This window comes from Phoca vitulina, unplaced genomic scaffold, assembly GCF_004348235.1.
Source record: "Phoca vitulina isolate PV1807 unplaced genomic scaffold, GSC_HSeal_1.0 scaffold89, whole genome shotgun sequence".
Classification (NCBI taxonomy): domain Eukaryota; kingdom Metazoa; phylum Chordata; class Mammalia; order Carnivora; family Phocidae; genus Phoca; species Phoca vitulina.
In genome coordinates this window covers 3,690,442-3,717,717 of record NW_022589792.1, presented here as the reverse complement: position 1 = coordinate 3,717,717, position 27,276 = coordinate 3,690,442, and the positions used below count along the sequence as shown (strand labels likewise).

The window sequence follows — 27,276 nt, the reverse complement described above, 5'->3', positions numbered from 1 at the left end:
GCATCTTTTTCATGTCACAAGATGTCCACAAACAAACAGTCCAGGGCAGCTACACAAAGATACCACGGGGAAACAGGTTGGTGTGACTTCTGGCCACACTCTCCTCAGCCTGTAGCTTTTACCCTCATGGTCATGGGATGGTTCCTCTAGCACCAGACATCATGTCTGTTTGTACAAAGGGCAAGACGTGGAGGGATCAAGCTAAATGTCCTTTGCAACATCCTTCCCAGGTATCACACCAATGACTTCTCAGACTTAGAAAGGCCAGGACTGGGCACGCGGCCCCTCCTCCAGCTGCAAGGACCGGGAGATAAGAGGTTTTTTTAACAGTGCACGTTACCAATCTGAACCAAAAAACGTAAGTCCTTTCGTAAGGAAGAAGGGGCAATTTTGACAGGCAACTAACAGGATACACCACACTAAAAACAGATACCTAACATTCAATAACATAAAGACCACATTCTCTGCTCACAATGTAATTAAATTAGAAACCAACAGCAGAAAGTTATAAAGTAAAAAAAACACCCATACACATGCAGGAACTCTCCAGAAGGATAGAAATGTTCTCTATCTTAAATGGCGTGTTGGTTACATATATATATGTACGCACCTGTCAGAGTCCTCCAACTGTACACTTAAGATTTATGCATTTCACTATAAGTAATTATACCTCTATAAAAATAAACCCATGTCCTGTTATTTTAAAATCTAATTACAAATAACTCACAGGCCAAAGAATAAGTGATAATAGAAACTAAGACAATACTTAGATTTTAACCAAAATGAAAATATTATACATCAAAACATGTGACGTAGCTAAACCAGTACTACGAGAGATGATTACAGCCCAGAACGTGTATACTTTTAAAACTTGGAAGTCAGTCAGCAAGGGGCCCCCCATACGGATGGGACACTGATAAAGGCAGGCCACCGTTCCTAACGTTCTCTCTCCCGGCATGAATCCTTTTATGCACGGTAAGCGAAGAGCTGTGCCTGAAGGCCTTCTCACACTGATTGCATTCATAGGGTTTCCCCGCAGTGTGAGTTCTCACGTGCACGATAAGGTGTGAAGACTGACCAAAGGCTCGCCCGCATTCCTGACAGGCATAGGGCTTCTTGCCGGTGTGGGTCCTCGCGTGTTTCCTGAGGGATGAAGGTTCACTGAAGGCTCGCCCGCATTCCTGACACACATAGGGCTTCTCTCCAGTGTGAGTTCGCATGTGACTCTTGAGTGTTGAGAGGCGACTCAAGACCTGCCCACAAGTAGCGCACTCATACAGTTTCTCCCCGGTGTGTATCCTCTTGTGGACGTTGAGATGAGTGCTCGTCCGGAAGGGCTTCCCACACTGGTTACACGCATACGGCTTCTCCCTGGTGTGAGTGCGCAGGTGCGTCTTTAGCGACGAGTGCTCCCTGAAGGCTTTCCCACACTGACTGCATCCAAAGGGCTTCTCCCCAGTGTGAGTCCTCAGGTGGCTCCTCAGAGAGGTCGGCTGATTAAACGCTTTCCCACAGTCCTTACACTCATAGGGCTTCTCGCCCGTGTGGTTTCGCTGGTGCAGAATCAGGTTAAAGTTCCTTGTGAAGGTTTTCCCACACTGAGCACATTCAAAGGGCTTCTCCCCAGTGTGAGTCCTCAGGTGGCGCCGCAGATTCGAGGAGTACTTGAAGGCTTGCCGACACTCCTGACATTCAAAGCACTTCTCCGTGGTATGAGTCTTCTGGTGCCTGATCAGGTCGGAGCTGTATCTGAAGGATTTCTCACATTTGTTACATGCATAGGTTTTGTCCCCATGACAGATCTTATCAGGTACAGTCAGGTGAGCGGGCTGGAAGAAGGATTTTCCACCCTCGTGGCATTCATAGGGGTCGCCTCCAGCGTGAATTCTCTGGTACTGAAAAAGTGGTTCAATGCCGTGAAAGGGTTCCCCAAGTTCACTGTATTTATAGAGTTTTTCTCCAGTCTGGGGTTGCTCCTGTCAAGTGAGGAAAATAGGAAGACCAAAGACTCTATTACGTTCACAGACTCTCCCCCAGGTGAATTACGTGTAGGGAAAAGGCATTTCTATAGCTGAAGCTTTTACCATTTTAGTGCGTCTGGACCATTTCTACCCTGAGTCCCTTCAAGTGGATGCTCTGCCACAGAGAGCTGTCATTTTTGTTACGTTTGTGAGGCCTCTTAGACGCAGAGTTTTGCCGAGTTAAAGGCAAATTAAGTTTTAAACACTTGATGTCTGTTCACATTTATAAACATGGCTGCTTGTGGAAACTCTGGGAAACACATGCCTTGATCTACATGGAGGGTTTTCCCCAACTCATGACATTCACAGACTCTCTCCCAAGAACCTGCTTTCCCCTGGGTGAACACCACTTGCCTTGAATCTCTCTCCCTCTCTCTCTCTCTCTCTCTCTCTCAATCTCTCTCTCTCTCTCTGGCCTCTTGTGCTGCTTTTCTAATCTACAGCAACCCCAGACTTGTCCTACAACAGAGGATCAAGAAGAATCCTTGGGCACCTTACCCTTTTCATGCCAATGGATGGAATCTCTGCAAAAATATCTTGGTTAGAAATTGGATCTTGGGGTTGATGCTGAGGTTCTGGAATGAATAAGGATAGAAAAATTAAGTACACGGGGAAGGAAACTGTGGGACCAAGGCAACCAAAAAACTAAGCAGAGAACATGTGGATTTTCTTTTTTAAATACTGATTCTAGGGCGCCTGGGTGGCTCAGTCAGTTAAGTGTCTGACTCTTGATTTCGGCTCAGGTCATGGTCTCAAGACTGTGAGATCGAGCCCCACATCAGGCTCCGTGCTCAGTAAGGAGTCTGCTTGAGATTCTCTCTCTTCCTCTCCCTCTGCGCCTCCCCCCACTCATGTGCACAAATACTCTCTCACACACACAAATAATCTTTTTTAAAAAAATAAAAAATAAATACTGATTCTAACTATGGGAGGAAATTGTGAAGAGGAAGAATGTATCAAAGAGTAAAGGAAATTTTAAGGTATTTGGCCATGTAAGGAGTCACATAACCATAGGAACAAGGAACGGAGATGGTAGATAAGTTACTGAGAAAGAGTTCTATGAAGATTGAGACTGAAATTGAGAGAAAGTATTGGCAAGAAGATACCCTGGGGAGGCACTGGATAAAGCATACACACGCTATATACACACAAAATCCACACATGATAAACTACACACATGGAAATGATAAATGTGAAGAGGAGGTAGGACAAATCATTCTATGAAGCCAGAGTAGAGTATTACGGACAAAAAGGAAGGAGGTGGAATCCAGTAGAGCAGCACCCGTCAAGGGCTCTCGAAGTGTTTCCCTTACTGACAATTTCCAAACCTAACACTCATCTTTCAGTCAGAGCTGTTGCTCCCTGATCTGCCTGCTGTTCACCGGGACGGGTTCCTGGGAAGCTTCTTCTCTCAGGGGCCACAGCCCTTCTCCTGGCTCCAAATGGGAAACGTACTGGGTGTGCCTAGCTGACCTCCTGCGCACGGGGAGACGCAGGGTGTGAGCAGACCGCGCCTGCCACTGACCAGGGCTGACATGCTGAAGTCTTCAGGCGCCGGGGGTGGGAAGAGCAAAATGAGCCTGCCTGCATTCCCACGGGCACGGCAGGGCTCTTACACTAAGGAACCAAAGTATAAGCTCCCTCACTGGGTCCCAAAGGACAATGGGATTCTCCAGTCCCCGAAACCCAGGGCCTCACTCAGAGACACACTTGAAAAGCCCAGAAACTTTTAACCATGGAGAAACAGCAGCAAAGATACCTTCATTTCCACAGGGGAGCCCCTAGACTGTAAGCACCATGAGAGCAGGATTTGTCTGTTTTTTTCACCTCTTGATTTCCCAAACCGGCACACCTCCAGGAACCCACAGGTGCTGCAGGAGTGTGTAGATAAGGCAACAAGCCTGGCCTTACCCACGGAGGCCAGGTTCCTATAGTTCTCCAGCATCACATCTCTGTACAGGCTTCTCTGGGCAGAGTCTAGAAACATCCATTCTTCTGGGGTGAACAACACAGCCACATCCGCAAAGGTGACTGGTTCCTGAAACACACGCCCGTCGCAGCTCAGCCAGGGGCCACCCCCACCAGTACTCAGGAGGCTGGCGAGGGGGCCAGCGGCCTGGGGAAGGGAGACCCATGCAGAGGATTCTCAGACCTTTGACTCAGACCCCAGAACTAGAACGCTCCTCTACCTACTCATTCCTCCCTGAGGGTCAGCATCCAGACATGTGGCATCAAAGGACTGAGCCGCTGGTAACTAGCCAGGAAGCCCTGGCAGTTTTATTCCCTTCCAGCTCCAGGATCCAGCGGACCTGAGCATGTTGCCGGCAAGAGAGAAGTATTCAGTAAATGACAACTGTTTGCCCCGAGAGACCGTGAAGACTAGGAGGCAAGGACAGCTCACATCCTTGCTGTTTTCCCTCCTGATGCTCAGCAGAACGAGGCACTCCACGGCTAGAGAAGGTCTGAATGAAGCAGTGGGACTGCTGCCTGGGTTGTCCCATGCACCTCCCCCTGACACATATTACGGGAGGTCCAGTGCCTGGAGGCCTGGAGACCAGCCCTGTGGGGTCGAGAAGCTCTAGTCCAAGGGAAGAGGACAAGGGCCCAAGCAAGAAGAGCAACAGGGATTTCTTACTTACCCGCGGACAGGTGATCAGTACCCCCGGAGCCACAGCTTCGTCCTCTGTGCCTTCCTGCTGGAGCCAGGCGGGGTCCTGGGCAAGCAGAGCTATAGGAAAGGAGGGAAGGCCAGGAGGCCCCGTGAGCACACCCACAGGACCGAAGGCTGCCCACCCCGACTGTGAGTGACCCCATGTGCACACACGTATGCGCACACTCACAGGGACACACACACGTACAAGAGACACACACATGCACTTGCACGCACTCACACGCTTAGGGACACGTGCACACTCACACACACACGTGCGTGCATTCACACAAACATGCAGACACATACACACACAGACACAAAACATACGTACACATGCACATACACATACTGAGAAGAACATGCACACACACACACAGACACACGTGCAAACACGCACATACACGTGCATGTTTTTTCCATTCCAAATCCTGGAATCAAGGTCTCAATTCACCCACAGACTCTGGAGTTTCTGGCGCAGCCCCCGCTGCCCCTTGATTCAGCCCTGGGTCAGCATTCCTCCCTAGCTGCTCGGCCCCTTCCTCTGCCCCACTCTGCAGGGCCAGCAGCACCCCAGGACTTACCGCAAGGAGGGGACAGAGAAGCTGCCCACACCCCAAGTCTGCCTGTGAGAAGGCAGCATCTCCCCTTCCTGCCTTCAAATCAACCACACCCCTCCACCCCCGACCCAGGGCCTCCTGGCTCAGCCTATTACAGACGAGCAAGTGACCCCCCACACACCATCTCGTCTCCCTGCGCCCTCACCTCCCACCGCGACGGGACCCTCCCCCTCAGACATCAATCCTGACATAAAAAATAATGCATATCATACAAATAAAATAAATTGCAGATAATAAAAAAAGAAAACCTGAGCCATGTCCAATCTCTGACCCCACATATTCCCCTCCTGGGGCTGGTGTAACAAAGTACCACAAACTGAGAGGCTTAAAGCCACAGATGCGTATTCTCTCTCGGTTCTGGAGGCCAGAAGTCCAAGGCCAAGGTGTCAGCAGGGCCGCGCTCCCTCTGACGCTCTGGGCAGAATCCCTCCTCGCCTCTTCCTGGCTCCTGGCAGTGGCTGTCTGGAATCCTGGGTGCTCCTTGGCCTGCAGCTGCGTCCGTCTGATCTCTGCGTCTGTCATCACGTGGCTGTCCTCTCCCCTCTGTGTCCCTGTCTCCCCCTGGCATGTTTCTTTTTTTTTTTTTTTTTTTAAGATTTTATTTATTTGACAGAGAGAGAGAGAGCAGGGAGAAGGGGCAGAGGCAGAGGGAGAAGCAGGCTCCCCGCTGAGCAGGGAGCCCGATGCGGGTCTCAATCCCAGGACCCTGGGATCATGACCTGAGCCGAAGGCAGACGCTTAACCGACTGAGCCACCCAGGCGCCCCGCATGTTTCTCTTCTTAAAAGAACACCAGTCACACTGGATGAGATTCCGCCCCCACCCCCGCCCCATCCCGACCTCACCTTAACTCGATGGCAGCTGCAGAGACCTATTTCCAAGTAAGGTCCCAGTCACAGTCATAGGTACCGGCAGCTAATTAGGACTTCAATATGCCCTTTTGGGGGGCCACAATTTAAGCCAAAACACTCTCCTTTTCCCTCTACATACGGTTTTGTTCCCCACTGTGGGCAACCAACCCACCGTCCATTTCCTCACCTCCTGCTTACTCACGATCATCACCACTCCAAGGACAGGCGCCTCACTCAGACCACCAGTGACCCCCATCCTTGGTGGGGATCCAGTCCATGCGTGCAGTCATCTAAGCCCTCCACCCTGAAGTGACCACACCCCAGCTCCTTCTGTCTCCTGTACAACACCCTCCTCCATCCCTCACCCTTCTCACTTCCCTCAGCCTCTGCCTTGGCAGGCAGCCTCGCCCGCTCGGGGCATCAGGTCCCAGCCCGGCTGACCGGGCCCAAACCCCCAGGCTGATTCTCTCCCCTGAACTCCAGACCCACGTCCACACCATCAGCTCAGGTCCCCACTCATCCGTCTGGGGAATTCGCCTTACGACCACAGTGAGCTGGGGGGCAGGGCTGCTGCCGCTGCAGGCTTTAACTTGCCCTGCTGGGTTTCGAGACTGCTTGGGACCCATAACCCCTTCTTTCTCTCCCTTTGGGAGAGGGAGCGTGCACCCTGCGCATGTCCCACCAATGTCTTTTGGAAGCAGAGGACCTGTTTTCTCATTTCACAGGTTCACAGATGAAGAAGAATTTTGTCCCTGGGAGAGACCACACCCCGAGTCTCACCCATGCCGGATTTAGATGATTCATATGGACTTGGGCACTTTTTGAGTTGATGAGATTTGGGACTTAGAGTTGATGCTGGAATGGGTAAAAACTTTGGGGGTGTCAAGATCATCTGACTGTATTTTGTATGTGGAGAGGACATGAATTTGGGGGAGGGGGACCAGAGGGCTGACCGTTATGGGTTGAATTGTGTCCCCCCAAAATTATGAAGTTGTAACCCCCCACTACCTCAAAATGTGACCTTATTTAGAAACAGGATCTTTGCAGATGTGATTAGCTAAGACGAAGTCACAGTGGAGTGGAGTGGTCCCCACACCCAATATGACTAGTGTCCTACGAAGAGGAGAAAAGACAGAAGCAGGGACACAGGAGGGGAGAGGGCCCTGTGACGACACAGCGATGTAGCTACAAGCCAAAGAACACCAGGGATTGCCAGGAAGGAGCCTCCCCACAGGCTTCACAGGAAGCACGGCCCTGCCAAACACCCTGACTGGAGACTTCCGGCCTCCAGAAATGTGAGATATGAATTTCTGTTGTCTCATCCCCCCTCAAAAAAATGTGCTCATCACCTTACTCTCAAAGGCTGTTCTTCCAGTGTCCCTGATCTCAGGAAGCGACATTCCTGCCTCAGATGGGAAATCTCGCCCCTGACACTCTGCAGACCCCAACAATTAATCCAAAAAAAAAAAAAAAACAAAATCCAAAAACTAAACCAAAAAAAACCACCACCTCAGTGATGACATCTCTACAGAGAGCACTCATCTCTCCCGACCCCCGCCCACCCCACTCCCTTTCCTCCTACCCCGGTCCCCACCATGGCTCACGCCACATCAGGCCTTTCCTTTTTGAATCCACTGAAAGGTCACTCACTCCCTCAGAATGCCTCCCCTCCTCAGTATCCTTCTTTTCTCTAGAAGGACCCTCCCCCTTTCCTCACAGCCCCTGCCTATTTGTAACCACATGGTTACTGGCTTCCTTAGGTGTGCATTTTCTGCCACCCTCGCAGGATTAGAAGCTTCGGAAGAACAAGCCTGGGTTCCCTTTCCTTTCACCCCCGCCCGTCCCGCACTGTGCTTGGCACATGAATGCTCTGGATTGTCTGGTAAATGAAAGCATACAGGACTCACCAAATTATCTCAAATCAACCTCCTGCCTATGTCTTAAATCATTCCGCAAATCCCTACCCTGTAGACAAGAATTAACACAACAGGCCTGCCTGCTGGCCCTTGGGAACATGGATCTCCAGAGGGTTCCCTCCACCCTAACTGGCAAGAGGGGCTCGCTCTTTTTAAACTGTTTCTATGAACACTGTGGTTTGTGCTGAACGCCTGCTCTCCTTCCAGGAGTCCGGCACCTGCTGACAGGAGTCAGGTTCATGCTGGGCAGAGGGTGCCGACGTGACCAGCCCCGAGTGAAAAGCCTGGGCGCCAAGTCTCTCCTGAGCTTCCCTGGTAGACATCACCTCACATGTGCTGTCACAGCTTATTGCTGGGGGTATTAAGCATGTCCTGTGTGACTCCGGAAGCTTGTGCCTGGACTCCCCCAGACTTCACCTAATGCTCCAGGGGACTGAGTTCTGCGCCCCTTCACTGTGATAAATCACCACCATAAGTACGACTGTGGGCCGAGGCCTAGGAGTCCTAGCGAATGGCCACAACCGGGCGTGGTCTCAGGGACCCGCCACACCCACTCCGCACTCACCGCTGGTCGAGGCCACTGCCACCCCATTCCTCGCTGCCTCCACCCACCGCTCGGATCCTCCCTGAGGCCCCGCCACCTCCCAGGTGCTGGAGGGTCCTGCTAAAACTGCAGATGCACGGCACCACTCACCCAAACACATCCCTGGCTCCCGGCAGCTTAAGCTCGCAGGCCCGGATTCTCCTCCCATGCTTCCAGGCCCTGAATGATCTGGAGCCCAACCCTCTGCAGTCAGCTCACACCACTCTCCCCTTCCCTCTGCTCCCTTCACACAGCCTTCCGTGGCCCCCGGGCACACCAGGCTCTCTGCCTGCCTGCCTCCCCCCCGGGAGGAATTTTACAGATGCCATTCCTAGGCCTGAAATCCTCCCCCCAAGCCTTCTCCCAACACCCCAACATCTTGCCACACTAAATGATACAGTAAATATCATGGTCTAAGTCGATACTCATCCCCCAGGGCACACGTGGCAAAGTCCGGTATCTCAGTCAGCTCTGCTGCATAACAAAATACCACAGACAGGGCAGCTTAAACGGTAGAAACTTACTTCCTCACAGTTCTGGAGGCTGGAAGTCTGAAAGCAGGGTGCCAGCATGGTCGGGCTGGTTAGAGCGGTCTTCCTGGCTTATACACAAAAGTCTTCTCACTGTGTCCTCACTTGGCAGGGAGCTCTGGTGTCTCTCCCTTTTTTTACAAGGATATCAGTTCTATGGTATTGGGGCTCCACCCTTATGACCTCCTGCAACCTTAACCACCTCCTTCAAGGCCCAGCCTCCACCCAATATGGTCACATGGGAGGTTAGGGCTTCAGCATATGATCTTGGTGGGCAGGGGGTGGGGACCAGCCACAGCTTCTGGAGACATTTTCAGCTGTGATGACTAGGGGCTGTTACAGGCTTAATTGTGTCCCTCTAAAAATTCATAGGATGAAGTGCTAATTAATACCCAGTACCTAGGGGCGCCTGGGTGGCTCAGTTGGTTAAGCATCTGCCTTCAGCTCAGGTCATGATCCCGGGGTCCTGGGATCGAGCCCCACACTGGGCTCCTGCTCAGGAGGGAGTCTGCTTCTCCCTCTCCCTCTGCCTGACACTCTGCCTACTTGTGCTCTCTCTCTATCTCTCTGCCAACTAAATAAATAAAATCTTTAAAAAAAAAAAAATACCCAGTACCTCAGAATAGGACCATATTTGGACATGGGGTCTTTAAAGAGGTCATTAAAATGGGGTCAGTTGGGTGGGCCCTAATCCAATATGACTGGTGTCCTTATAAGAAAACAAAATTTGAACAGAGACACATACAGAAAAAGAAAACACAAGAAGACAACCACCTATAAGCCAAGGAGAGATGCCTGGAACAGATCACAGCCCTGAGAAGAACCAACCCTGCCAATCCCTTGATCTCGGACTTCTGGCCTCCAGAACTGTGAGCAAACAAGTTTCTGTGGTTGAGCCACTCGGTCTGTGGTACTTTGTCACAGTGGCCCTGGTGGACCAATACAGGAGGCGCTACTGGCGTCTAGTGGGAGGAGGTCAGGGATGCCGCCAAACATCCTACGGTGCACAGAATGGCCCCACCACAGAGAAGGATCCGGCCCCGATGTCAGTGGTGCTGCAGCTGAGAACCCATGGTCTGACTTCCAGTTTCCAGAAACTCCTCTCTGCCCCCAAGATAAAGTCCTCGTGTTACATGCTTCCATTGTATTCTGGTCTTCGTTGAAAAATCTGACCGCCCAGGCAGACTGTGAGCTCCACGCGGAGGGGGCCAATGTTTTGTTTGAGATTGTCTCCCAGTGCCCACCTCACCACAGGGTGGCCAGCTAGAGCACCTGAAGAGTCGTACTTCAAGAGCACAGGGTACTCCAAGTACTTCAAGAGGACTTCAAGAGCACAGGGTACTCCAAGTACTTCAAGAGGACTTCAAGAGCACAGGGTACTCCAAGTACTTCAAGAGGACTTCAAGAGCACAGGGTACTCCAAGTGCTTCAAGAGTACTTCGAGGCAAAGCCTTGGCCAGAAAGCTTACCAAAAATACATAGAAGAGCAACACATAACATAATCTAAGAATTACTTCCTGTCAATGATGTGAGAGATTCCAAATGCAAGCCTGAATGATATTGTTCAGAAACAAAGTTTATTATTCTCCCTAGAAGGCAAGATGGAAGGAGATAAATGCCTTGAAATTATAGCTAAGATGTTATTTGTCCCCCGGAATTAATTTTTCCCCCACTTCTCAGGACATATGGTTTGTTTTAACCTCATTCTTTATAAGCTCAGTTAAAACATATGCCATTTACAGTAAATTCAACTGTCATCTTCAGCATCGACATAACTGTGGAGAATTTAACCTTGCCTAAAAAGAGGTCTGGACTTGGCCACAGCTGAAGGGGATCTGCTCTTTCTTAACAGAAAGACCAAAGACCAAAAAAAAAAAACAAAAAACCAAAAAGATTCCCATCCCACAATCCTGAAAAGGTGCCTTTCCTCTTGAATGCATAAAGAACGGTGACAGGACTTTACATATTCTCTCCTTCCAGTACAGGGAAATGCCTGCGGTCGGAGGAAAGGGGGGGTGGGGCAAGTTCCCGGACACAACACAGCACAGGCGGGGCCCCCCAGGCTGCCAATTCCACTGGCGCTCACTCACCAGAACCCCCGGCCGTCCCCAGCTCAGGAACACCCAGTGCAGGCACGGGCATGGCCGCCCTCTGAATCTGCACGGCCGCCTTCAGCCCCTAGACAGCGTGACAGGGACAGATCAGAGTCACACGGTCAATGGAATACGCTCCCAGCTCCTCACCCTGACCGAATTTGCAAGACTGACCCTGCTCTGGAAACACACTGATAACTGAGACACACCCAATGTAGCTTGTCCAGATTAATCCAATCCGTGGGTACAAAACTAATCACTGTGATAGAATTTCAACTTCAAAAAGGAATGGAGAGGGGGCCCGGGCTGGCGGGAGGCAACCTCTGAGGAGCCTCCAGCAGCGGGGGGAAACGCTGGAGCAAAGAGGGGCGTGGATGGCCAGCAGGCTGAGGGGTAGTGGGGGGACGAGGAGGTGGACCTCCACGCATGAGGATGGTCAGTAAGTTATTCCCGGAAGGAAGCCCTGTGGTGGGAGAAAGGATCTGAACTCTCCTCCACTGGCAGCTTTTCCCTCAGGGAACCTGACTTGCATTTCTAAGGGCTATCTCTAGCCTCTGTGTCCAGGGTGGGGCCCAGTAGAAACGGGGGCCTGTAGGGAGCAGTTCCAGGGGTCCCAGAGAACTAACAGTGGCTCTGGGCAGGGTGGTGGCAGTGGGGACAGCAGGAGCAGTCAGAGATAAATTATATTTCGGGGGGGAAAAGCTCGCAGGACTTGGTGATGGATGGGAAGAAAATGTGGCAGGTCCCTCAGGGCAGGTGATGGGCAGAAATCCTGAACCGCGGGCCTTCCTGGCTGGCACTGGGCCCTCACAGCAAACGTCCTCCCTGGCTTACTGTATATCCAGAAGACCGAGGTGACACCCAGAGAGCCGGATGGTCCTCTGGAATCGAAGGTGTCCCCCTGTCTCCAATTGTGGGCCTGATCTGCATCCTCAGGTCCAGCCCTGGCCCCTAGGAGAAGGCACGGAGGGGACTGAGCAGGACAGAGGTGGCACTGAGGCTGCTCTGGGCCTGAAGGACCCTCAGATTTGGGGTAGTGCCGTCACAAGGCAGGTATGCAGGTCTGGCAGCTTCAGACCTGGTGACTCCCCCTACTCCACTGTCGGCCCCGGCCACTGAGGGTCTCAAGGACTGACCACGCCGCAGACGCAGAGGTGAACCTGACCCTTTCTGGTTCTGGGGGTTAGGCTAGGGGGTTAGGCCACAGGCTCTCAGAGGCACTGCAATACGCTTCACTGAAGAAAGGCTAGGAGCCCTCGGCTCTGAATATGAATGTTGTTCTGTTTTCTTAGTCTGTGTTTGTCTATTTGGCAGCCATCAGTCGCAGGACCAAACTATTGGCCAGAGCTATTTACATCTGCCCTGCCATCCACAGCCCATCTTCTGAACCTGTCCTTATCCAACGCTCACGCAAGCCAATAACCCCTTGCCCTGAAACAGCGTGGAGGGGACACGGCATGGGGGCGAGCGGGGCTAGGACAGTAGAAGGGCTGAGCCTGGAGACCACTTCCTCAGCCTGTTTTGGGGCTCTTCTGGGAGCAGTCTCCAGCCCTCTATGTTCCTGTCCTCCCCTGGCCTAGCTGGCCATGATGGGGAGGCCACAAGGCCTTATCCTCACATGACAGGGAGGCCTCAGAGCTGAGGATGAGGATGAGGCCCACTGATGCCCGGAAGGGCTAGCTGAACCATCAGCACCTTTAACCATGTGGCGGGTTGTACGATTCCCAGCCGGTAGATCCTGGCAGCTAGGACAGCAATCTCTGCAATTAGAGATCTGCATCCTGGATTTGACTCCCAGCTCCAAATGTGACTGTACCACTTATGGGCTGTGTGTCTTCATGGATGACCCACTCAGCTTCTCCACATGTGTGTCCGGGTAGACAGACCTCCTCTGCCCGCTCAGAACATTCTGTGACCACTCGTTTCCTTGTTTCCTGAGGCTCAGATGCAGCAGCAGCCCCTCCTCTCCCACACTCAGTGCTCACTGCTGAGCTGGGAGTGAAACTCTGTGGAAGGTGCTAGAATCCATACTAAGAGGAAAGAGCCCACAGAAACTTGAGAGGACAGCTATCCCTTGTGGGTCCTCCTCCCTCCCTCCCTCACAGGGTCCACCTGCTAATCAAGACAGGGGGGCGGTGATGGCCTGGAGTACCTGTGTTCGCGCCTTCACTGCACAAGCATTAATTGAGGGCTCTGTGATGATGCACAGAGTGCTCTGCATGGGGTTACTGCAACGATCCTGTCAGATGAGGCCCCTGCAATCCAGCAGCTCCAGTGAGGTATTTTCAGACCTCAGGGTCTCCAAAGCAACACGCCCTTTCCCAAGCAGCTATTGGAGGACATTCTCCACCTAAACAAAAATGTGAACCAACGGTGAGGAGGACCTGAGCAGTGAGGAGTGTCTCAGCTGCCCTGGGGTCTGATGCGAGCCATGTAGGGGTGAGGCTTTCAGCTGCCCGGCAGCCCACACCAGGCTATGCAGGGTTGAGGCTCCGCATGCTCAGAGCAAAGCAATGAAACGGGTCTCTACCATCCAGGCCCTGCCACCCCATCCACTGGGCTGGCGTCTCTTCACCATGAGTCTGACACCATCCATGACAGAGGTGGAGGGGCACAGACTGAGGGAGCCCAGAGATCTCACTGGCTCTGGGACAAACAGGCCCAGCCTGGGGGTGAAACTGGGCTCTACGTGTCCCTCTATCCACACCCTAACCCTCACCTTTGAAATCCCCAAGAACGGGAACCCAAACCTGGGAAATTCCTCCAGTGTGGGGAGGCAGGAACTCAGGGCCAAGGTGGGAGCAGCGGGGCTCAGTCTGTTCCCTGGTACACTGGAATGCGCCAGCCAGCTCTAAAGGCTCTTCCACGCTTTGACAGGGGCTTATTTCTGCTGTGAGATCTCGATTTGTCTCCTACGTGGAGAGGGGTCCGCAACAGCTCTCCCACGTCCCTTACAGTCAGGGTGACCCTCTCTCCCACAGTTCTCTTGTCAGGTCTAGGTTAGAGTACCTCCTGAAGCCATTCTGGATGCGGCTGAATCAACTCTCCAGGCAGAGTTTGTTCCTGGCCAGGGGTGAGTGACGACAAAAACCCCGCCAACACCCGCAGAGCGCCCAGGGCTGCTCCCCTCCCTGTCGAGGCACGTTTCTAGCACGTTCAGAGGTACACCTTGCTTAGGCAGGTTGAGGGCTCAAGGACGTTGAGGGCTTTCTCCCATTCGTGATTTCCATGGGGCTTCTCCAAAAGGCAGGAGTTTCCCATGACTGTTGAGGAGTAAATCATACTGCACACAATCAATGTCTGACTCACACTGATGGCAATGTTTACTTGGGAGAACATTCGAAGAAGGGTCTTGAGTGACAGAAAGGGCTTACCCAAATTCAGGAGTCATGGCCACTCCCTTCAGACCATGTGGGAATGTCCTTGAGGAAATGCCCCAAATGTCTCCCCGGCTCTGGTGTGCATTTCCAACTCACAAATTCCTCAACTTCTCCCAAGAGAGGGAATAAGGATAATCCCCCATGAATCTTACCATTTGCATATCATGGGATGAATTTTCCTCCAAAATATCCTGCACAGGAGTCGACACTTTGGATTTAAGTTGAGATTCCCAGTCTAAAATGAATTAGAAAAAAGAATTCAGTTCTTTCAGAAATAGTGATATGAAATTGACCAAAATAAATATTTAAGTATTTATTGTTTTAAAATATTGTTTTTTAAATATTGAGCCTAAACTTGGGACGGTACTAAAAGGGAAGAAGGCGTCAGTGAGCAAAGGGAGACTCTGAAGAATACAGCTGTGTGTGGAATCTGGCAGTGACAGGAGCGGGGGTGGGGCAGGGATGAGAAACTATGTCTTCTGGGGATTGAGACAGATGTCGCCAGAAAGACAGCCTTATCAGAGAAATAAGTAAGAAGCAATTAGACAAAGAACACACACAGAAATGTTCACTTTCATGAGGAATTGGACAATAAGTGTGGGTATGATGTGGAGCAACTGGAACCCTCAACCACTGTTGGTGGGAATGTAAAATGGTGCGTGCACCTGTCTGAGAAAGCACTTTGGTGGTTCCCCAAAAAGTTCAGTAAACTTCCCCCAAAAGTTCAGTAAAAGACCCAGCAACTCTACTCCTAAGTGTCAACCCAAGAGCAATGAAAACATACCCACATAAAATCTGGTACATGAACGTTCACAACACTATTCACAAGAGCCAAAAAGTAGAAACAAACCAAACGTCTGTCCATAGACAAATGGACAAACAAAACATGGTCTACCCATACACTGGAACAGTATTCAGCCCTAAAAAGGAACAAGGCTCTGACACTCGCTACAATGTGGATGAACCTTGACATCACACTAACAAAAGAAGATAGACACCCAAGGCCACATGTTGTGTGGTTCTCTCTATATGAAGTATCCAGAACAGGCAAATCCATAGAGACAGAAAGCAGATGGGGGGGAGGGGAGCGAGACTGGTGAAGGTGGCCCAACTTTGTGAATATACTGACAACCAGTGAATTGTACACTTTAAAAGGGTGGATTCTTTGGTATGCGAATATCTCAATTAAAAAAAAGAGAGAGAGAGAGAGATTTGAACAGATCGTTTTCTGAGATCAATGAGAAGTAGGAGAAGGCTAGCAGAAGAGAAAAAACACTACAGGAACTCACTTGAGAAGTGAGTGAGAAATGAGACACCCCAAAGAGTCTCATTTCCCCTTGCGATAAAAGGCCTCTGAAATGCTCTCAGACTGATACTTCCCAGCACACCGCCCCCCCATCCGGTGGGCACCCCCCACACACTCACCCACACCCGTGGAGCCCTCAGCTCTTCCTCTGGCCCCACCGGGGAGCCCACACTGGGTTTGCATGGTGGAATCCCCACTCCTGGACAAAGACACACATGCTGAGGGAGGCAGGGAGGGTTTGCAGTGGGCTTCCCGCTTCCGCGTGGGCTTTAGCTCCTGGCGCTGAGCGAGTACCATGGTTAGCAAAGTGATCATGCCCCATTTCCAATGAACTCAGTGAAGCTCTTTCACAAGGGCCCACACCACAAACACCCTCCTCTCTGCCCCACAGGGATGAAGCCCTGAAACCCAAGGCCAAGTTCAATGAGACCCATGCAGGTTCTGACTATAGAAAGAATGAATATAATACAACGGATGGAGCTGTTTTCCTGTGGAAGCCCACACATCTTCCTTGGCCTCGTAGCTGGCCCTTAAGAGGCATTAGACACCTGCATGGGAGAAGGACCAGCCTGATGCTAGCCTTACCCCTGGGGGCCAGGGTCCTACACTTGTCCAGGATCACGTATCGGCACAGGTTCTTCCGTGCACCGTCCAGCAACGCCCACCCCTGGATGAGCCCCACCGCCACATCCTCGAAGGTAACTGACTCCTAAAACAACACACATATATTCTGGCTCAGCAAGGACCACCTGCAGGACAACTGGTTATCACTGGGGAAAGGAGCACGTTCAGAAGACTCCCGCCACAGCAGGGCTCAGCAAACCTGGCCTGCCTCCTGTTTTTATAAATAAAGTTTTACTGGCACACAGCCTTGCCCATTTGTTTGTCCATCTCTACAGCGGGTGTTTTGCTGGAACAGCTGTGACCGCGACAGGGATCACATGGCCAACTGAGCAGACAAGATTTCCTTTCTTTTAACGGGTGGACAAATCCGAGAGTGTAAGCTTTGGCTCTCTTTGTCACTTCACACCACCAGTGACTGCCCGAGCCTATTTCTGGACTCTAGAGAGTTTTTCCTAAACTCTTTATTTAAGGCATCAGAAGTTTGGGATTGATCACTTAATTTTCATGAAATCCCTAGACCCCCTTCCCAAGACTTAAGCACTTTGTAATCTTTTATGTCTGTGAGAATAGGACTGCCACTGCATCTGAGAAACGTAATGGTCTTTTCATCTCAGAACCCTGTAGCGCAGCATGGTCTGACAGAGCTTCCGTGAGGATGGGAATGTTCTAGGTCTGTGCTTTCCAAAAAGGCAGCCACCAGCACGTGTAGCTATTGAGCACTTGAGTGGCTCAGGCAACTAAGAAACTGGGTTTTTAATTTTACTGAATTTTAATTAATTTCAAGTTACACAGACACGTGTGTTTTTGGTAGGCCTCCCAAGGGATGGCCCAGGTGTGGAGCTCTGCTGCTGCCAAGTCTAAATGAGCCCCATTCTGCAGTCAGACTCCGGAATTAGGCACAGAGCCCCGGGGTCACTGTGGGGACCCTCCTCCCAAGCCAGTTCCCACCAGAGCTCAGGCACTGAAAGAGACTATCAGGTCCCCTGGGGCAAGGCAGAGGGTGCTCCACACTTCCCCTCCCCTTTCTTCCTCAGTTGGGGGTGGGGAGAGAGGGGACAGGACCCAGAGTACATAATCATGCTCCCCTCCCGCAATGATTCCGACTCCTCCAGTCCCCTCACCATGACACCAGCGCCAGGATTTAAGGTCTCATCAGGCATCCTCCCTGCAATAAAAGAGACCAAGGTAATAAAAAAACAAAGGGGGGGTGAGGGTGGAAGCAGAGCCCCACACAGGGGTTTGGCCCAGGTAATACCACTTCCATGGGCCTTCAGCAGGGCAGCCCAGTGAAAACCCTCACACTGCATTTTTCCCAATAAGCAACATATTGCGCCCAGAGCCACCTTCCAGACTACAGCCCCCGTAGTGGTTCCTCTCATCTAATAAAAGGATTATTTCCCCTCTTATATTCTCTCAAAATACCTCTAACAGCCTCTACTTTTCCTCCACTGCCTCTTATCAAGTTGTGGTTTTTAATTTATTTGCTTAGGTGATTTTGCCTCTCCCTCTCCAACTATAATGTACATTCCCGAAGTACGGACCTGTGTTCACCTTTTTCAAGACTCCAAATCCTGCCACTAGCACAGCGCTTGATGCGTACTGAGTACTTTATATATTAGGGGTTGGCAAACGTTTTCTTCAAAAGGCCAGAGTTAATATCTTAGGATTTGTGGGCCAAATGGCCTCTAAACCAACAATCTAACTGTGGTTGTAGCACAAAAGCAGCCACAGACAACAGGTAAACAAAAAAAACACATTTGTTTTTCCATAAAAAAAACCTTTTTTATGGAAACCAGCATTGGGTCAGATCTGGCATAGTTTGCCAACCCCTGCTCTGTAATGTGATAGAGAGAATACATCAACCAAATTCTCTCAACTGCACATCCTACATGCTCTCAAACATGCCAACTTTGCCAGTTCCCCAACCATCATCAGGCCCCAGCTACCAGCATGAGTCATGAATTGATTCTAGCTCATATATGGACTTTCCAGACACCCTATTTATGGCCAACTCAGTTTCAATTCCCAGTACCAACATATATGGACTCTCCATTCATTCTTGTCCACATGCTCAATCCAGGCGTAGGTGTTTTGTCTAAATCACAAACACTCTGTCACTCTCCTACTTAAAACTGATTCAGTGGTGGGGCGCCTGGGTGGCTCAGTCGTTGGGCGTCTGCCTTCAGCTCAGGTCATGATCCCAGGGTCCTGGGATCGAGCCCCGCATCGGGCTCCCTGCTCCGCGGGAGGTCTGCTTCTCCCTCTCCCACTCCCCCTGCTTGTGTTCCCTCTCTCGCTGTGTCTCTCTCTGTCAAATAAATAAATAAAATCTTTAAAAAAAATAAAAATTAAAAATTAAAAAATTAAAAAATAAAAAAATAAAAAAAAAAAAAACTGATTCAGTGGTGGGGCGCCTGCATGGCTCAGTCAGTTAAGCATCCGACTCTTGACCTCAGCTCAGGTCTTGATATCAGGGTTGTGTGTTCAAGCCCCGCAATGGGCTTCACCCTGGGCGTGGTGCCTACTTTAAAAAATAAAGAAAATTTTTAAAAAACTGAAGGCTTCCCAATGGCCTTAGAACAAGGTCCAAAGTTTACCCTGGCCTTTAGGGCCCTGCCCACCTCTCCAACCTGGCTCATACATTCCACACTTTGTTTTCTCTACTTTAGGGGTCCCTCTTCTCTCAACTCCTGAAACACACCAGGCCTAGTCCTGCCTGAGAGGCTGTGCATCTGGAATGTTCTCTCAAATCTCCTCCCTACTCCTATTCCTAAATCCTTGTCTAGCTACATGCAGCTCATTTGGGGGATTCAAACATTTATCCCTTGTAAGGGGTTTTTCCTGACCTCCTCCCCAAGTTCTCCTGCTCCAGGTTTCCTTATCACCCTGGTCATGATTAATTTAAGGGAGGATAAAACCTCCACAGAGGCAAGTATTGTATCTATTTCAATCACACTGTTTCCCTCTGTACAAGGCCCAGTTCATAGAGGGCATCCCCAATGGAAATGTGCCAAACAATCAACACTCCCCAAAAATAATTCAGCATAGCCAGCCTGAGGCATGCACCTGCACAGACACACAGAACAACAATGTAACACCACAAAATCAAATATAAAAATGACATAAAATGCCTGTTCATATAACATAAATCAACACTAGCTTTCAGATGTCTTTAAGAAACAATGTTAAGTCTTTCTAAGATGGCAAGGCAGAACCTGGGCTCTTTTCGACAACAAACAACCTCACTTGAATCTGAAGTCTACTCTTCTTCCAAAATTAATTTTTTTCATTTCTCAAAAGTTAGTTTTAACCCTATTATTAAAAAAAAAAAAAAAAAAAGACACTCCATTTATGACCAACTCAATTTCAATTCCCAGTACTAACAAAGCTATGTCATCGTTTTTCCTGGAGTCCCATATATTTTTAAGCCTCGTGGTGATTCATTCACAGGCCTGAGGTAACCAGAGTGGGAACTGCCAGGAAAAGAACTGAATAATCTTCCTTTTCCTTGATGGTAAGACTTCTGACATGACTGGGAAATAGCTTTTCTTAAGACACCCTCATCTTGCAGTGAAAAACACTGATGCTCACAAATTAAAAGCTCTTTTAAATGAAAGAAAGGAATAAAGAGAAAGGAAAGGAAAGGGAAAGGAAAAAATGAAATGAAAGCTAAATTAACAGCCCCTAAGCTAAAGAACTACAAATAGTCACCAAAAAAACTAAAAAACAACAGCAACAAACTCTTGCCATCCCTTGATAGAGGGGACATTCCATTTTTTAAATTCACTTGACAGTCACTCAAACCAATCGGCACATGCAGCCTCAGCACCTCACTTTCCGGTTGCAGAGTAGATAACATGAAACGTCCTATGAAATTAAACGTGAATTACTAATAAACAGCTCCATGCATAAGGGAGGTACGGGAGTGCCCTACAAATCCGGGAGGACGGGTGAGGGCTGGGCCGGCTGGGGGCACCACATTCCTGAGCTGCGGGACCTGGACTGTACTACGTGATTTCCCTTTTGACGGATGGGCGACCGTCCTGTCTGCCCGGACAGGCGGTACCTGAGGGCAGGGGGCCGGGCCGCGGGGTCGGGGTGACGGCTGCGAGGCCGAGTGGTGCGGGCCCCATCCCGGCGCGGGGTGCCACCGCGGGGAGGAGGCGCCGCCGCACGGGCGGCGGTCCGGGGCCCTCCGGCCCCTCCTCGCGCCCGCAGGGCCCTCCCGCCTTCCCGAGGGGTCGGGCCGCACCTGCAGATCGGCCGGAGACACTCCCACCGCAGCGCGCCGCGCGGCCCAGCACACCCGCCGCCGCCCGTGGCCGCCGCGCACTTCCGCTTCCGGCCTGGAGGTCGCCGGGAGCGGAAGTGGCCGGGGCTCCAGTTCTCGGGACTAGAGGAGCTTCAGGCGGTGACGGAAATGTTGACCCCTTCTTCATCCGACCTCGGAGAGTAAATCCTAGTTTCCTTCCCCGCGGGGTGAAGTTAGGCTCTGGAATGGGGTCGGACTGGACCTTGAATGGGGCGGGTAGAGATGGGGCCTGTGCCTGACGGACGAGGCTGGGGGGAGGGGGGCGCCTAGGTTGATGGGCGGGGCCCGGGCTTGGTGGGCGAGGATAGGGGTGGGATCTTGCTGGCAAGTTGGGATGCTCAGTGTTTAACTTACCTTCGCCCACCTACGCTTTGATCCTTTGGTTCAATCCATACCCCTACAAAAACATACCCATGGGTAAAATTTATTTTTCAGTCTTTCTAATTTCTTCTAAAAATAGGATTATATATTTTATGTCTTCTACAACTTACTTTCTCACTAAAAATAAGATGTGAAAAAATATTCAAGACAATAGAAAATCTGACTCTTCTTTTTAAGATCTAATATGGGGGCGCCTGGGTGGCTCAGTGGGTTAGGCCTTGGCTCTTGGTTTTGGCTCAGGTCATGAGCTCGTGGGTCGTGGGATCCAGCCTCCCCACCCCCACTCCCCGTGGGGCTCCGCCAGCAGCGTGGAGTTGGCTTGAAAGATTCTCTCCCTCTGTCCCTCCCCCAACTCGCGCTGGAGTGCTCGCTCTCAAATAAATAAATAAATCTTTTTAAATATTTTATTTATTTATTTGACAGAGAGAGACACAGCGAGAGAGGGAACACAAGCAGGGGGAGTGGGAGAGGGAGAAGCAGGCTTCCCTCTGAGCAGGGAGCCCGATAAGGGGCTGGATCCCAGGACCCTGGGATCATGACCTGAGCCAAAGGCAGAAGCTTAATGACTGAGCCACCCAGGCGCCCCAATAAATAAATATTTTTTAAAAACAAAAACTAATGTGTTTGGTATATAATATATATAATACATACACATAGGTGTTCAGATGGGGGGGGTCTCAATCCATCTCCAAATTTTCCCAGAAATAACCACTGTACCCAGTTCCCTGGTAGTCTTTATATATCAAGCACATGTGTGTATTATTTCTTTGAATAAATACTGATACGGCATCAGTTGATTGCTACATGCTAAGTGCTAGGATTACAAAGTGCCTTCCTGCAGGGGTGTTCCAAGTGGAGAATTGGAGGGGAGATACGGAGAAAGAGATGAGGTTGATGCATTCCAGTAAAACTAACTCAACAAGGTGTAGTATGTGCTATGTTAGCAGAATTTGAAAAAAAAAAAAAACTGATAAGGAGATATGGAGGCAAAATCAAGAAATTTGGTATGATTGAAAGTGAGTCTTGAAGGATGAATATCAAGCCATTGAAATGGTTATAGGAAATGTTACAAGTATCGGGTATCGAGTAAGCAAGAACACAGCAGCATAGGGGATATACACATTCTGGGAATACTGAATAATGTGTTATGGCTAGAAATTAAGGGTATGTGTGTGTTATTGTCACAAACATAGACAAATAGATCCAAGACAAAACAGCTCAGAAGCAGATTCAGGCATATATGGACATTCAGTATGTGTTAGTATTTCAAGTCAATGGGGAACAGAAGCTGTTGGGACAATTGGCTAAAGGATTAAGTTATTAGGTCTCTATTTCACATCATTCACAAATAATTTCTTTATATTCTACATGTTCCAAAATTTCACTATGATCTACTCAGTAGGCTTGTTTAATATAGAAACGAATGTGTTTCAGCTCTAGGAAATTGTTTTATATTATTTCCTTGAATAATAGCCTCCTTTCTGTTTGGTTTTTTGTTTGTTTCTTTCTTTCCAAAATTCCTTAAACTTTATGTTTTTGGTCTCCTTGCAGATTGTCACCACTTTATATCTTATCCTTCTATTGAATTTTTATGTTGGCTGCCATAACTTTAATTTCTTAAAGCTTTTCTTTATTCTCTGAAGATTCCCTTTTTCCCCAACTGTTCTGATTTCATCTTTTTGAAAATACAAATTAAAAGTATGTTTAAGAGTTTTCTTTGTTCCCAGAATTAGTTTGGACACTATGGAATCTCCCTACTGCTCACATTGTCAAAACTAAGAATCCACTGAGGTTGTGAATTAATCTGCAGCCTCTGCAGCTGTAATTCTGCTATCTGCAAAATAAATTTTGAGGTTAGTTTTAGAGTTATTTCAAACTTGAGGGTATAAGAAATAAGAGATTGGGTGGTTCAGCATTCCCAAATCAATCAATGTGATAGAACACAATAAGAGGAGAGAGAAGAATCATATGGTCCTCTCAATTGATACAGAAAAAGCATTTCACAAAATACAGCATCTTTTCCTGATTAAAACTTCAGAGTATAGGGATAGAGGGAACATTCCTCAAGTTCATAAAGTCTATCTATGAAAAACCCACAGCGAATATCATCTTCAATGGGGAAAAGCTGAGAGCCTTTCCCTCTAGATCAGGAACACAAAAAGGATGCCCACTCTAGCCACTATAGTTCAACATAATACTAGAAGTCCTGCAACATCAATCAGACAACAAAAAGAAAAGTATTCAAATTGGCAAAGAAGAAGTCAAACTCTCTCTTCGCAGATGACATGATACTTTATGTGGAAAATCCAAAAGACTCCACCCCCAAATTACTAGAACTCATCCAGCAATTCAGTAATGTGGCAGGATACAAAATCAATGCACAGAAATCAGTTGCTTTCTTATACAATAACAATGCAACTGTAGAAAGAGAAATTAGAGAAACGATTCCATTTACAATAGCACCAAAAACCATAAGATACCTCAGAATAAACCTAACCAAAGAGGTAAATGATCTATACTCTAGGAACTACAAAACACTCATGAAAGAAATTGAAGAAGACACAAAAAGATGGAAAAACATTCCATGCTCATGGATCAAAAGAATAAACATTGTTAAAAATGTCTATGCTACCCAGAGCAATCTATACCTTCAATGCCATCCCAATCAAAATTCCAATGACATTTTTCAAAGTGCTGGAATAAACAATCCTAAAATTTGTGTGGAATCAGAAAAGACCCCGAATCGCCAAGGAAATGTTGAAAAAGAAAAACAAAGCTGGGGGCATCACGTTGCCTGATTTCAAGCTATATTACAAAGCTGTGATCACCAAGACAGCATGGTACTGGCACAAAAACAGACATATAGACCAATGGAACAGAATAGAGAGCCTAGATATGGACCTTCAACTCTATGGTCAAATAATCTTTGACAAAGCAAGAAAAAACATGCAATGGAAAAAAGACAGTCTCTTCAATAAATGGTGCTGGGAAAATTGCACAGCTATATACAGAAGAATGAAACTCGACCATTCTCTAACATCATACACAAAGATAAACTCAAAATGGATGAAAGACCTCAATGTGAGACAGGAATCCATCAAAATCCTAGAGGAGAATATAGGCAGTAGCCTCTTGAACATTGGCCACAGCAACTTCTTTCAAGATACATCTCCAAAGGCTAGTGAAACAAAAGCAAAAATGAACTTTTGGGACTTCATCAAGATAAAAAGCTTCTGCACAGCAAAGGAAACAGTCAACAAAACAAGGAGGCAATCCACAGAATGGGAGAAGATATTTGCAAATGACACTACGGATAAAAGGCTGGTATCCAAGATCTATAAAGAATTCTCAAACTCAACACCCAAAAAACAAATGATCAAGTCAAAAAATGGGCAGAAGACATGAACAGACACTTCTCCAAAGAAGACATACATATGGCTAACAGACACATGAAAAAATGTTCGTCATTAGCCATCAGGGAAATTCAAATCAAAACCACATTGAGATACCACTTTACACCAGTTAGAATGGCAAAAATGGACAGGGAAAGAAACAACAAATGTTGGAGAGGTTGTGGAGAAAGGGGAACCCTCTTACACTGTTGGTAGGAATGCAAGTTGGCACGGCCACTTTGGAAAACAGTGTGGAGGTTCCTCAAAAAAATTAAAAATAGAGCTACCCTATGACCCAGCAATTGCACTCCTGGGTATTTACCCCAAAGACACAGATGTAGTGAAAAGAAGGGCCATATGCACCCCAATATTCATAGCAGCAATGTCCGCAATAGCCAAACTGTGGAAAGAGCCAAGATGCCCTTCAACGGATGAATGGATAAAGAAGATGTGATCCATATATACAATGGAATATTACTCAGGTATCAGAAAGGATGAATACCCAACTTTTACATCAACATGGATGGGACTGGAGGAGATTATGCTAAGTGAAATAAGTCAGGCAGAGAAAGTCAATTATCATATGGTTTCACTTATTTGTGGAACAGAAGGAATAGCACAGAGGACATTAGGAGAAGGAAGGGAAAAATGAAGGGGGGGAATCAGAGGGAGAGATGAACGATGAGAGACTATGGACTCTGAAAAACAAACAGGGTTTTAGAGGGGAGGGGATGGGGGGATGGGTTAGCCTGGTGATGGGTATTAAGGAGGGCAAGTATTGCATGGAGCACTGGGTGTTATATGAAAACAATGAATCATGGATCACTACATCAAAAACAAATGATGTACCCAAAATCATAAGGTACCTAGGAATAAATCTAACCAAAGAGGAAATGAATCTGTACTCAGAAAACTATAAAATATGCATGAAAGAAATTGAGGAAGACACAAAGAAATGGAAAAACATTCCATGCTCATGGATTGGAAGAACAAATATTGTGAAGATGTCAATGCTACCTAGTGCAATCTACACATTTAATGCATTCCCTATCAAAATACCATCAACCTTTTACAAAGAAATGGAACAAATAATCCTAAAATTTGTATGGAACCAGAAAAGACCCCAAATAGCCAGAGGAATGTTGAAAAAGAAAAGCAAAGCTGGCGGCATCACAATTCCAGACTTCCAGCTCTATTACAAAGCTGTCATCATCAAGACAGTATGGTACTGGCACAAAAACAGACACATAGATCAATGGAACAGAATAGAGAGCCCAGAAATGGACCCTCAACTGTATGGTCAACTAATCTTCGACAAAGCAGGAAAGAATGTCCAGTGGAAAAAAGACAGTCTCTTCAACAAATGGTGTTGGGAGAATTGGACAGCCACATGCAGAAGAATGAAACTGGACCATTTCCTTACACCACACACAAAAGTAGACTCCAAATGGTTGAAAGACCTAAATGTGAGACAGGAGTCCATCAAAATCCTAGAGGAAAACACAGGCAGCAACCTCTTCGACCTCAGCCGCAGCAACTTCTTCCTAGAAAGATCGCCAAAGGCAAGGGAAGCAAGGGCAAAAATGAACTATTGGGACTTCATCAACATAAAAAGCTTTTGCACACCAAAGGAAACAGTCAACAAAACCAAAAGACAACCGACAGAATTGGAGAAGATATTTGCAAATGACATATCAGATAAAGAGCTAGTATCCAAAATCTATAAAGAACTTATCAAACTCAACACCCAAAGAACAAATGATCCAATCCAGATATGGGCAGAAGACATGAACAGACATTTTTCCAAAGAAGACATCCAAATGGCCAACAGACACATGAAAAAGTGCTCAACATCGCTCGGCATCAGGGAAATCCAAATCAAAACCTCAATGAGATACCACCTCACACCAGTCAGAATGGCTGAAATTAACAAGTCAGGAAACGACAGATGTTGGCGGGGATGCGGAGAAAGGGGAACCCTCCTACACTGTTGGTGGGAATGCAAGCTGGTGCAGCCATTCTGGAAAACAGTATGGAGGTTCCTCAAAAAATTGAAAATAGAGGTACCATATGATCCAGCAATTGCACTACTGGGTATTTACCCCAGAGATACAAATGTATTGATCCAAAGGGGTACATGCACCTCAGTGTTTATAGAAGCAATGTCCACAATGTCCACAGTGTCCACAGTAACCATGTTGATGTCCATCAACAGATGAATGGATAAAGAAGATGTGGTATATATATACGATGGAATATTATGCAGCCATCAAAAAAAACAAAGTCTTGCCATTTGCAACAACGTGGATGGAACTAGAGGGTATTATGCTAAGCGGAATAAGTCAATCAGAGAAAGACATGTATCATATGATCTCAATGATATGAGGAATTCTTAATCTCAGAAAACAAACTGAGGATTGCTGGAGCGGTGGGGGGGTGGAAGGGATGGGGTGGCTGGATGATAGATATTGGGGAGGGTATGTGCTATGGTGAGCACTGTGAATTGTATAAGACTGATGAATCACAGACCTGTACCTCTGAAACAAATAATACATTATATGTTAAAAGAAGAGAAGAAGAAGAAGAAGAAGAAGAAGAAGAAGAAGAAGAAGAAGAAG

At 48.3% G+C, this 27,276-nt stretch overlaps 1 protein-coding gene across 2 annotated transcripts; it reads right to left on the bottom strand.

Moving 5' to 3' along the window:
- Positions 1-464: 464 nt before the first annotated feature.
- ZNF333 (zinc finger protein 333) lies at positions 465-20,904 on the bottom strand. Of its 2 annotated transcripts, XM_032396064.1 has the most exons (9): positions 20,826-20,902; positions 17,695-17,738; positions 14,796-14,878; positions 13,416-13,613; positions 11,261-11,348; positions 4,661-4,749; positions 3,933-4,059; positions 2,520-2,596; positions 465-1,976 (listed from the first exon to the last, which is right to left on the bottom strand). In XM_032396064.1, the coding sequence occupies exons 4-9, from the start codon at positions 13,482-13,484 to the stop codon at positions 879-881; spliced, it is 1,548 nt and encodes a 515-aa protein (XP_032251955.1). In that variant the 5' UTR covers positions 13,485-13,613; positions 14,796-14,878; positions 17,695-17,738; positions 20,826-20,902; the 3' UTR covers positions 465-878. The 2 variants fall into 2 exon arrangements, with proteins under 2 accessions (XP_032251955.1, XP_032251953.1); XM_032396062.1 differs by lacking the exon at positions 17,695-17,738 and having other exon boundaries at positions 20,826-20,904.
- Between the last annotated feature and the right edge of the window lie 6,372 nt (positions 20,905-27,276).